This window comes from Schistocerca serialis, chromosome 4, assembly GCF_023864345.2.
Source record: "Schistocerca serialis cubense isolate TAMUIC-IGC-003099 chromosome 4, iqSchSeri2.2, whole genome shotgun sequence".
NCBI classification, from domain to species: Eukaryota; Metazoa; Arthropoda; class Insecta; order Orthoptera; family Acrididae; genus Schistocerca; species Schistocerca serialis.
Window position 1 is genome coordinate 625,211,659 of NC_064641.1, and position 13,258 is coordinate 625,224,916.

Genomic DNA, 13,258 nt, shown 5'->3' on the forward strand with positions numbered 1-13,258 from the left:
TGGATGGATGGATGGATGGATATGGTGTTATGGGCGCTCAACAGTGTAGTCTTTAGCGCCCGATGGATGCAGATGTTGATAGGATGGGCATGATGTGCATTATTATCTTGAAAGATGATCCTGTTGCTGAAATATTGACTTAAGGTTGGACAATCCATTGGAGGATCCTGTCCCAGTACTGCATAGTACTCATATTATTCTTAATAATGATGACAGACATATGTATATGATACTGGTCCGAAACATGACTGACCCACCTCCTTGCAGAATGCATTTCTGAGATGTGCATTGATATCTGGTCACTTCCATGCTCTTCTATGATGATCAAAAGGCGCCAGGCAAATCTTGCCCTCCTTGGTGAAAAGAACCTGATGCTATTGATTCAGATACCATATTCCAGATGTTCCACTTTCACAAACCAGGGTGTTGAAGAATTTGTACCATTGTTTACAATGGACACCTAGAAGCCAGATTGTTCGTGCAAGTAGTTGTGTAGAGTCAAAGTCGATGAAGTTCTCCCAGCTGCCTCTGAAAAGGCAGTATGCAGTTCTGTTGCATTTTCCTTGGTTTAGTGTAACTCATAAGAGATCATCAGTTGGGTTTGGTTCACGAGTGATCGCTGCAAGGTACATACCGAAATGCAGTTTTATTTTCATAACCATTACACAGGTGGCTGTACATAGTGGCTTCATGTGGTGAGAATAGTACTGAGACAGACTACTCACTGTAGAAAAGCACAAATGATTAAGTAATGAGGGTGGTGTGAAACATATTTGAGTAGTTTGTATTTCAAGTCAGTGGAAATGCTGCCCCTTGAATCATCAAATTCCTACTAACATTCTTATACATGATAGACATGGTGATATGGCAATTACTGGGAACTGTCCATTATTGTATATGACCAATTGCCTGTGTGTTCTTTGCATTGGTAGACAGCTGATGACTTTACTTTTTTTTACCGTTGATTAAAACTGATTGTGCTTCTATATCAGTCTGAAAGTATGTTGGAATATTGTTCAGTGATAGTTTCAGTATCAGTGTGCTTGGTGCTTGTTTGGACATAGGAATGAACCACACTGTGGCTGAACTGCCGGTGTGTGCTATGGTCAGCTCTGATACACTACTGCCAATGGTGAAATGTTGCTGGCAATTTCTACAAATTGGTTCTTGCTAACATTCAGGACATAACTAGGGCACCTGTGAATATTGTTGTGAATATTCTTCCTTAATACTACTTGTTAATAATGACACTAAGGAGGAGTGGCTGCTTGGTTTCTTTGACAGTGTTACTTGTCTCAGAATCATATATTTCACAAGTGCTATGGCAGAAAATGACAATGGCTGATTACACATCAGTTGCATGATCGTACATACACCATTTTTATTGTATTTTAGCTATATCTGTGGTATTGGTAGTTTATAATCCCGTAGATATTGCATATGATTGCTATTGCTAGGACATTCTCCAAAGATAGTCCAATAATGTGAAGGTGTTTGTTAAATCTCTGCATCAGTGAATGACTACATCCCTTTTGAGGGAAACGGCATATGATTCATGGCATTGCTCATATGGTATTTAGTTTTTTCCCACTGTCCTCATAAAAGGTGAGTCCTTCTCAACCTGGGGTTTGAGTGACCTGACCCTCTTCTATATCCTTCTCCAACCACCTCGCTTTCTTCCCTGAGGCAGGGACTAATAGCTTCAAAAACTAGAAGTAGTTACTTCACTTTTTAATGTGTCTAGCAGCAATATTAGGCATTCATCTTCTGAGCATAATTGATGGCCACCCATTGCATTTCTTTGTAATATTATAATTTGAAATCTTGCCTTATTATCATAGCATGATGAATATATTTGTATGTGACATCAAAGTTCCTTGCCATTGCAATTTTTTCAGTAGATAATCTACAAAAGGTATCCAGTTACTGTGTTCAGAATCTGTAATAATGTCACTAGGTATGATCTCTCTCTCTCTTTTTACAGTGATAAATGTCACCACCGTTGACAGTGTTGTATTCCAGTTAGAAAATAAGACTTTGAGTTATTCACTTCCATTTACAGCCATCTTTCTCTTCTAAATACTATGTGATCATTATCATCATTAATTAGTGAGATTAATTTCTAGACCTTACCATTGATGCTCATGAAGTTAATTATGCAAGCATGCTGAACAGGAAAGCCTCCAAATTTTTTGTGTGAAAACTCTTAAAAGTTTTCAGATAAAACAAACGTTATTAACATTTTACATCTTTATTCGTGAGTGTCAGTCATAACTACATCGATGCATGACAATCAGTGTGCTATAATCCGGATGTGACTCACTCACTCCTTCATCATGACAATGCCAGACCACACCTTAGCTCTGGAACATGTGCGACAATCCTATGATTTGGGTTCACTATCATTGATCATTCTCCCCCATGTCCCCAACAGATTTTTATCTGTTTCCAAAACTCAAAAGAACTGCTTTGAGGGCTTTGCTGTAATAGTGATGAAGCAGTGCAAACAGGGGCGAGGTTATGGCTCTGTCAACAAAGTTAGACATTCTACAGTGATGGTATCAACAAACTGGTCTCTCTTTGGGAAAAATGTGTTCATCATCAGGATGACTATGTTGAGAAATAAATATATAGACATGAAGAATGAAGATGTAAAAGGTTAATAAAGTTTGCTTTATTTAAAAAGCTTTATATATAAGAAATTCAGAGACATTACTTTTCAGGGCACCCCCTTATAATATCATTTTAATATTTTCTATTTGTGATATGCAAGAACGAATCACTGTATCCTACAACTAGTATGTGTGAGTGTAACTGTGCCGAATGTGGTGCTGCTGTGCTTGTGCACTTGAGTTGGCCGACAATTGTACCTGCCCGAGCCTGCCTGCAGGAGGCATGCACACACACGGTCTCCACTGCACCATCTGCGTCTGTGACTCATGCCCATGTATGGGTGGAACAGCACTGATTGACTCTCTGTATGTTATTCTAGTTTGTATTGTGCACATCATTTGTGATGTGTCTTGTGTAGTCCCAAGAGGCTGTTATCATTATAATTCAGAGGTTATGAATAAACTATATTTTTGTGACTTGGATCAGTTTTGCGTAATACTTGGTTACTACACAGTTGAATCCCATCCTCATTGCCAGTTCTGTAATAACCAAGTTATACACAAAACTGATCCAAGACACAAAAATATAACTTTATTCATAACCTCTGGTCGATAGCGAAAATAGCCTCTCGGGACTCCACAAGACACAACATAATTGATGAGCATGGTACAAACTAGAATAACACAGAGAAAGTCAGTCAGTGCTGTTCTGTGCGTCAGTCGCAGTCAGATGGTGTGGCGGAGACCGTGCCTCGCACACACCTCCCACAGGTGGCATCTACATCTACTTGGTTACTCTGCAGTTCATACTTATGCGCCTGGCAGAGGGTTCATCGAACCATTTTCATACTACTTCTCTACTCTCGAATGGTGTGTGGGAAAAAGGAACACCTGAATCTTTCCGTTCAAGCTCTGATTTCTCTTATTTTATTATGGTGATCATTTCTTCCTACATAGGAGGGTGTCAACAAAATATTTACGCATTCGGAAGAGAAAGTTGATAATTGAAATTTCGTAAATAGATCTTGCCGCAAAGAAAACCGCCTTTGTTTTAGTGACTGTCACCCCAACTCGCAGATCATATCAGTGACACTCTCACCCCTATTGCACGATAACACAGAATTAGCCGCCCTTCTTTGCACTTTTTTGATGTCCTGCATCAATCCAACTGGTAAGGATCCCATACCGCAAGGCAATATTCCAGCAGAGGACAGACAAGTGTAATGTGGGCTGTCTCTTTAGTGGGTTTGTCACATCTTCTAAGTGTTTTGTCAACAAAGCGCCGTCTTTGTTTTGCCTTCTCCACAATATTATCTATGTGGTCTTTCCAATTTAAGTTGCTCGTAATTGTAATTCCTAGGATTTAGTCGAATTGACAGCCCTTAGATTTGTGCGATTTATCGTATACCCAAAATTTATTGTATTTCTTTTAGTTCCCATGTGGATTATCTCGCACTTTTTTTGTTTAGTGCCAATTGCCACTTTTCGCACCATATAGAAATTCTCTCTAGATCATTTTGTAATTTGAATTGATTGTATAATGATTTTACGAGATGGTAAATTTCAGCGGGGGCTGCTCAGATTATCACCTAGATCATTTATATAAATGAGGAACAGCAGATGGAATTAATCGTCTGATGATTTTACTAGATGGTAAATTACAGCATCATCTGCAAACAATCTAAGGGTTGCTGCTCAGATTATCACCTAGATCATTTATATAAATCAGAGGCCTATGACACTACCTTGCGGAACGCCAGATATCACTTCTGTTCTATTCGATGATTTACTGTCTATCACTACGAACTTTGACCTCTCTGAGAAGAAATCACGAATCCAGTCACACAACTGAGATGATACTCCATATGCACGCAATTTGATTGATAGTGGATTGTGAGGAACGGTATCAAAAGTCTTCTGGAAATCTAGGAATATGGTATCGATCGGAGATCTCTTGTCGACAGCACTCATTACTTCATAGGAATAAAGAGCTAGCTGTGTTGCACAAGAACGATATTTTCTGAATCCATGTAGGTTATGTATTAATAAGTCATTTTCTTCAAGGTGATTCATAATGTTCGAGTACAGTGTATGCTCCAAAATCCTACTGCAAATTGAGGTCAGTAATATGGGTCTGTAATTCAATGGATTACTCCCATTTCCTTTCTTGAATATTGGTGTGACCTGTGCTACTTTACAGTCTTTAGGAACAGACCTTTCGTCAATTGAGCAGTTGTATATGATTGCTAAGAATGGCGCTATTGTGTCTGCATACTCTGAGAGGAACCTGATTGGTATACCATCTGGAGCGAAAGACTTGCCTTTCTTAAGTGATTTGAGTTGTTTCACAACACCTAAGATATCTATTTTATGTGGCCTCCAGTGGCCGGGAATCTGCATCCATGACCACTCCAGATTCTGCTGAACTTCCAGTTTAAACCCTCTTTTTGAATCCAAACCAGAGGACCTTAATTGGTTCTGAGAACAATACTGTAAATCAAGAGATGTGCTTCCACATTACATATGAACTTAGCTGTCTTCATTACTGAAGCATGCTATGTAAAGGAATTGAGAATTGCCTGTCAATCCAGGCAGCAAATGTTATGGATGATGACATGAGCCATAATTTGCCAGTGTACTCACTATCCATTGGCAGAACTGTTTCCATATATCAAAAGGGACCCCATGGGGAACACAGTAGTGCACAAGAGACTTCTTACCTGAAATGCCAGCTATTTCACTGAAGTATTCTACTGCCTCCCTACTGATGGAACTGATACTTGGTACTGTACTCATCCTCTGTACTTACCCAGACCTCTCCAGAGGATCTGTTCGATGCCCATGTTATCTCCAATTTATTCTCAACAGCAGATAGCACCTCATAACTGTTGTTCAGGTGAAAGGGGGCAACTTCGTGGCCAATACCCTCATTTCCATTTCGCCCAGAGATTTGTGACACAGCTACAGCCTGCCATTCAACTTTGGGTGAAGACATACAACTCAGATGCAACATCAGTGAGGCCAGGTGATACTTGAGGTATCAGAAATGCCACAGACTTTGATACTTTGTTCAAGGTTTCACTTTGCTACTGCAGTCCAAGACAGCAGCCTCAAGCCTGTAGCCCACAGCCAATGCAGTTTTTTGTTGTTTCCAGAAAGTGACCAATTCCACCGGCATCTACACACAAAATGTACAGCCCCTGTCAACGTTTCACTACGTAAAACATATATAATCATATGAAATTAAGTACTAACCCAAGTGACTGAATATTACCAGATGATCACAGTGTGAGAGCTATGATGAGATCAGATGACATGGCTGTTACACAGGAGATGACACAAAACTTTCCTGTAAAACAGTGTAAACTGCAGTAAATTTTATAATTTTAATTTTTTCTTTATTTTCATTATTTTCTTCTTATAAATATACCATAAGTACCCTAAGTACCATAAGTGTAGCTAAAAGATAAATGCTGGCAATAGTGTCATACCAAATAGTAAAAATATCTGAATTACGCTTTTTGGCTCATTATAATCAATGCCTCAATATGCAGTCACTTTGTTCTATTGTTATCTTTAATTATTAATTATTTCCGTCTTCCTTGTTATTTGGAAAAAAAAAAACAACCCCACACACACAACACTTGATTAATAAATAATATCTGAAGGTAACTAAAACTCTTTGCTAACATTATCTACTAGATAATTGGTAGAATTATTTGTATATTGATTATAAAGTTTTTTGTTATCTATATGTACAGAGTGACTTTTTGATGTGTACAGAAAATCAAATGATGTACAGGTAATGCTGCAAGGAATTGAAAAGTTAAGTTCTGTTTTCACACAAACCAATTTTTACAAAGCTATTGCTACTTATCTGTAGCCCATAACCTACTGGTTGGAAAAATAAAAAAAAAAAAAAACTAAATAGTTCATTCATGAAATGATCAGATTTTAGAGATTTCATGGAGCTGCTTTGTCTAGAAAAAGCACATTGGGTGCAAAATACAAAAAAGTTTCAGTTAGTGAACAAGCAAACACTTGTGAAACTTATTGTAGGTACTTCCTTCAGGTTTTGCCAGATAAGTTAGTGAAGTTTATGAACAAATTTGGCATACTTTTACTTGCATATAGCCACTACATATCGTCAACATGAGCCTGGAAATCTTCTGTGTAGTTGTTTTTTTCCCCACATTTGCACATAGCAACCTATTTTGGTCACAGGAAATTTCTGAATACTGTTTCTGCAAACAAAAGCCTTTGATATTAATTCTTTATGTAACCATCAAAAAATTTGGGGAGAGGGAGAGGAATTTTTATCTGCAAATTATTTGTACTTTCTGTAAGTGAAGTTTCTGTAGACATAGAAAAGTCACCGCATGTTGATGTGGTTCACTTCTAGTAGTTCTAATACACATTTTTTCTCCAGGACCTACTGTCATATGATGAAAATGAAATCTGTCTCACTCATAAGTTATTAGAATGTACATGTGATATAAATGGCCAACCACGTGAGCAATTTGAGACCTGCAGATCTGAAGTAGACAATAGACCATCACAGCTGGGTTCTGTTCAGTTAAATTCCACACACCCTCACCAACGCATGAATCAGCTGCTTCATTGGGAACACCATAGAGCACCATTCAGATCAGGCTTCCTAGAGGTAAGAATTTAAATGTACTGTACACAGTTTTCATCATGTTTTATATTAATGTTATAAACAGTTTCCAATTTTAAAGTGCAAAAGAAATTAAGAATTTCTTTTCTCATTCTTTACATTATGTATCCAAAAGTCCCTCAACATTTCATTTGTCGTGCTCTGTGCGACATCAGGCTATACTTCCAAGGCTGTGTAAGTCTAAGAACGATGCATAAAGTTCATCGGTCTGTTTTCTGTCAGAATGAAACAAAAATGAATAGTTCTGTCAGTCCATCAGAGTGATTCCATAGGAATTACATGTCCAAAAAGTTGTTTGTGATGTTATTGTGAGATAGAACACCTGTTGACAATAAGCATTGTTTTTAATTGTTGTTCTGCTGGTAAGAAGACTAATCACAAGAAAGAATGTACAATATTGTGTGGAGCAACCAAAGATGCTGTTATTGATCTGTGTAACATTTGAAGAAGATTGGTGAAGAGAGAAGTCATAGTACATTATATGGTTCTCAGATAATCATATCTGTATTTGACAGATGCTTGTGAAGCTATTTATTAGAGTGTGTTCTCATGATGGTAAAATTCAGAGGATTTGGAGATCTGTTGTGATTTTTTTTTTCTGCTTTTAGTTTGGAACACTACTTTTGGCCAATAGTAAAATGAATGCAGGTTCTTATGAAATATTTTAGATAATAATACGCTTAGTGAACCATGAAAAGAATTGAAATTGGTTGTTTTTCTATATCATCATGCTAATATTTCAATCTACAAAGCAAAGAAATGGTTAGTGATGTACCAGAATTATGCAAAATATTTAATAATCACTTCATATAAATTGTTAACAAGTTAAATCAAAATTTTAGTGGTACAAGTTAATATGTAAAACACTTCAAAGCTGGTGTTCTGAGACAACTACGTCACGTGGAGCTATAGGAAACAAGAAGAGATGAAACTGAATCAGTTATTATCTCATTAAAAAGTAAAGACTCTTGTTGGTAAGATGAAATTTCAAGTAGGATTATGAAGATCAGTGCATCTACGTTAGTTCTGCATTTCGTCACCGGCATGATATACCTTACAGGTGTGGCCACTTTCCTTACAGATTGAAATACTTATTAGTGAAGCCACTTTATGAAAAGTTTGAATGGGTGAACATAGACAATTACCAGCCAATGCCTTTGCTTTCAGTGTTTTCTAAATATTTTGATAAAGTAATATATAAGAGAGTAATGGCACATCTCAGTACAAATAGTTTGCTGCCAGATTCTCAGTCAGGTTTCTAGAAGGGTGTATTCACAGAAAATACTATTTATTCTTTTCAGCATGAGGCATTAATAAGAGTAAGTGGTAGGTTGAGGACAGTCGGAATTTTCTTTGAATTAACAAAAGCATTTTATTATGTAGATAATAAAATATTATGCATAAGTCGTAACATTATGGGATTTTATGATCAAGTGGAAAGCAGAAGCTTGTCATTCAGTCTCAACAAACAGGGAAGAGAACGTAATATAAATGATGTAGCTAATAGGGTAGTCATTAACATCAGAACATGGCTTTCAGATAACAGATTAACACTTAACTTGAACAAAATGTAATGCATAAAGTTTTGGACATGGAACTCTTGTGAAAATGAAATTTTAATTCCCAAAGACGGTCAGACAGTCAGAGAAGTTGACCATTTTAAATTCTTAGGGCTGTGAATGTAGATGGAAGGCTATCATGAGAGTATCACATTAAACACCTAATGCAGAAACTGAATGCTACTACCTTCACCATAGGAATTATCTTCACTGCCTCTGGTACTGAAGCACAGAACCTCGTTTACTTTGCTTCCTTTCATTCTATTATTTTGTATTATGTTATTTTTGTGACAACACTCTGCACTCATCAAGAATATTTTTAGCTCAGAAATAATCAGTCAAACTTATCTGCAGTGTTAGTTCTCAAACTTCGTGTAGGCCATTGTTCAGATGCCTAAGTATTCTAACTCTGCTGTTCTTGTGCATGTATTCATTTTGTCGTGGGTTTTGTTGTGAAGAATATTGACTAATTCAACAGAAACAGCAACATTCATTCAAAGAACACTAGATGGGAAGATGATATATCCTTGGATAACACTTTCTTAAGCATTGCACAGAAAGGTACACATTGTTCAGCATGTTTTATTTTGAATAGGTTTCCAGTAGAACTGAAGAAATTGATTGATAAACCCCATATTCTAAAATCCAAGTGGAAATGTCTCCTTGTGACACACTACTTCTATTATGCATAGGAGTTTCTCACAGTAGTTGATAACTTTTCTCTGTAATTTGTTATTTATGCAGGTATTCTCTGTTTTTTATGTTTTATTAATTCTTCAGTTTTTTGTTTATAAATTTTCTAATTTGCATTCTGTAAACTGCAAACTGATTCTTTCAGTGACCAATTAGCTTTGGCTGAAGTGGTCCCGCAGAACATGATAAATAAATGTTTAAATAAATGACTGTTCCATCATGGCTAGAAACTTGTAATGGTAGGGTATGGCCCACACAAACTACGTAAGCTACAGCGCATGCGTGTTGAGCTAGATTTTCAATATTCTTGTTGAGTTAGATTTTCGATATTCTTGTGCTCTCTTTGTGCAAACTATTAGCCTTAGAGAAGAAGTTAATAGAACCATTTTTTGCATGAAATTTAATGTAGTGTAATTTTGTACTGTGACACGTTTCCCTGGAGGGTGTGGTTTTTGAGTTATTCAAGAAAAATGTACAAAAGTGATGTTAAATGTGTTCTGTCTTGGACACCATTCAGAATAGGCACATGTCCATATTAAGGTTTTTGGTCAGAATCACCTTTCAAAGTATGTACCTTTCCTTCTACTCACCGTGTATTCAGTGGATTTTTGTTTATTGTTCTGTCTCATATAACAGTATCAGTTGTTTCGTGTAGATAGATTTTTATGTACCATACATATACAGCCTGTCTTGGTATTGATAAAATTACCAGCATAAAATAACAGTGTTATACGAGACAGAATAACAATTTAAAAAAAATTGCTAACGATAGCATAGAAAGGGAAGAAATATCTTCAACTAAAGCAAAAATAAACAAACTAAGTCCTGGGTAAGGTGGAATTTCTTTCTGATTTTGTGTATCTCACAAAGTGTATGGAAGCTGCAACCAGTCCTCCCATTGCAGGTTTGATTTATTAAGATATATATTAACCACATTTGATGCCAAGGACCTACATGGCTTGACCAGACAGGAGAAGAATGAAAAGAAGCTGTTTAAACTATTCCCACAAGCTAAGTGGTTAAACAAAGATCAACACTCACTGAAATAAACAACATCACACATTATGGTGGTCACTTCAGCAAAAAAGTAATGGCAGCCTTGATCAGATCCATAACATGAGGACTGATCAAAGATCAGAAATAGTACCAGAACAAAGCCATTATACAAGAATGAAGGTATTGTTGTAAAACACCACAAGAGTACATTCTAAAAATGTCACCATTTGTTGTGTAGAAATCTGTAGAAGGTATTAGTACTGGACACCTTCACTGGAGATGAAGTCGTAAGCCAGGCAAACAACTTATTAAAAATCAGCAACATTGGAGATTACACATTGCTGTAGGAAAGCACAACACAGTTATTGCAAAGTAGAAGTTACTAGCAACCCATGCCTGCTTCATACAGGTGATACTAAGTATCTACAGCTGGACAACTTGTCTTGCATAGCAGACCTTCCTCAAGAATAAGTCTGTTTGTTAATGGGAACCATATCAAGTTCCTGAAATTATGCTTTACACATAGACAGAAAAACCAGGTTGGGGGCTTTTATCTTGTAATATGTATAGATGTGATGGAAACTTCCAGAATAGAACATAGAATTGTTGGAAAAGTGGAAAACTTTTAGTGTGACTAAAATGTAGTGTTTAATTAAGCAAAGTAATAGAAAACTTGAAAATATTCACTTTCATATGACAGTGCTATTTTCAATATATGTAAAAGCATAGTACATATGTGTGAACGACCCTTATGTCTAAAATCTTCATGCTGTTTTCAGCGTCAGGCATTTAGATATTTGGTGTTACTTTGTCAAATAAAAGTTGACATAAGAAATTTGTGAAAAAGGATTCTGACTCACCAATTCTAATGTCATGTTTTATGAAGTATCCTGGTAATCACCCAAGCTGGGTAAAGGTTGCTCAGTCAATGTTGTGGATGACAGGAGGGGCAGTGCAAATGGAGATAATATGACAGCAGTGGTGTTTGCAGTTGATTTAATACTGTGGGGAAATGGGAGGAGGAGGAGAAATACAAGAAAGGCTAAATATATGGGAACAAGTGGTGGAATGATGCAAAGAAGTGTGAAGTGATAGTCACAACAAGGAATAAAAAGAGAGAAGCAATGGATATCTGAACATGTATTACAAGGCAAGCACAAAAAAAAGTGAAAAGTTTCAAGTATGTGGGGAGCACAACAGAAGACAGTGGGTGGAATGATATGGACATTAGTGAAAGGGGAAAGCAAATCCATGGACATTTGCTGTAGTATCTACAGTTTTTTATTGACAAGAACAACACACAAATATAAACAGCGGCAGTGAGCCAAGAACCAGAATCACACAAGCATGAAAGAACACTAACTGAAGAATACAAGTTCAGGTCAAATCTGATCACAAGTATTGTTCAGCCTACAATTAAATGTAAATGTCCAAGTCTCAGAGTGAAACCTCTGCTTAACATGGCTGAAGCACAAGTGAGCAAGACCACACTGGTGGTGTATAGGTGGAACACTCATCTGGCATCAGGGGCTGTCATCGCGTGATGCAGGTGCCCCTATATTACCTTCTCAGGGGTGGCACCAACTGAGAATGTTGCGAACATGGTGGCAGCATATGGTGGCACACAACCACATCCCTCGCCTCCTCCAGGGAGCTGGTGCAGCAGGCATTGGTGAATGAAAGTGGAGGACCAACCATGTGGGCTCGCCGACGACGGGCTGTCATGGCCAAGGAGGCCAGATGGTCCACCTAGATGACCCAACTGTAGTGGCCATATGTCAATATCAGCTGAAAGTCAATGGTACTCATCACCACTGGCTCGTCTGCAACCATTATTGTTGTGAGACTGGGGGCCAGTTGTCTCTGGCCCATCAGGACATACAACTCGAAGGGGCCCAAATGGTAGCAAGCCATGCACAGTAAAGACCCCACAGATGGTGATGATGCAGCAGATGTGGTGTTGGTAGTGATGGAAAGAGGTTGAAACGATGGGGAATGGGCGCTCAGTGCTCCTGCTGAAGGGTGGCATCTAGGCAGCTGCCATCAGACACCGGTATCCTGACATCACTGTCGTCCAAAAGCACATCAACCAGGGCACACCCGTAGTGCCAGGTGCCATGTGCCAAGTATGGGGCTACACTCACAGGAGTGTTCCTCACTGACAGCTGCAGACGGGGTGTTTTAGGACCACACTGAGGATGCAGCTGGTTCTGGTGGCAAAAGAGGGGCAACCCCGCTGGCATTCACCATGAGCTTCCGCTGACTATAACATTGCACACACCATTATCGGCACCCACTCAGGTTACCGACCCAAAGTACATGCCCAGACTTGGTTGCCTGGAGCATAATTCAACTGACATTAACACACATCAGGTCGTGGTGTGAAGCAGAGCATATGAAGCAACATCTGGAGCTGATCGTCATGGAGGATTCTGCTGGGCTGTGGCCATTCAGCAGGGTGGTCCTGTAGGTGCTGAGAAACAGAGGCAATGCTGAGTCTGCTCATGAATCAGCCATACATTTAACTGAGTCTTAAATGTACACACCATACACTCCGCCTCCCCATTCGAGTGCAGGTACAATGTTTCAGAAGTAAGGTTTATAATACAATTGTGGGTACAGAAAGTCTGGATCAGTGCCGAAGTGATCTGTGGCCCATTATCAGAACAATTGTCTGGAGCAGCCCTTCGATCATGGAAACCTAAGTGAGAGCCTGTAGA

General features: G+C 38.2%; 1 protein-coding gene across 3 annotated transcripts in view; it reads left to right on the forward strand.

Moving 5' to 3' along the window:
• Positions 1 to 13,258, forward strand: part of LOC126475439 (DNA repair and recombination protein RAD54B-like) — a 343,815-nt gene that overhangs the window by 303,774 nt on the left and 26,783 nt on the right. For all 3 annotated transcript variants that reach the window (XM_050103292.1, XM_050103293.1, XM_050103294.1), the window contains one exon: positions 7,042 to 7,275. In XM_050103292.1, coding sequence (XP_049959249.1) covers positions 7,042 to 7,275 — 234 coding nt within the window. The remainder of the gene's footprint in view (positions 1 to 7,041; positions 7,276 to 13,258) is intronic.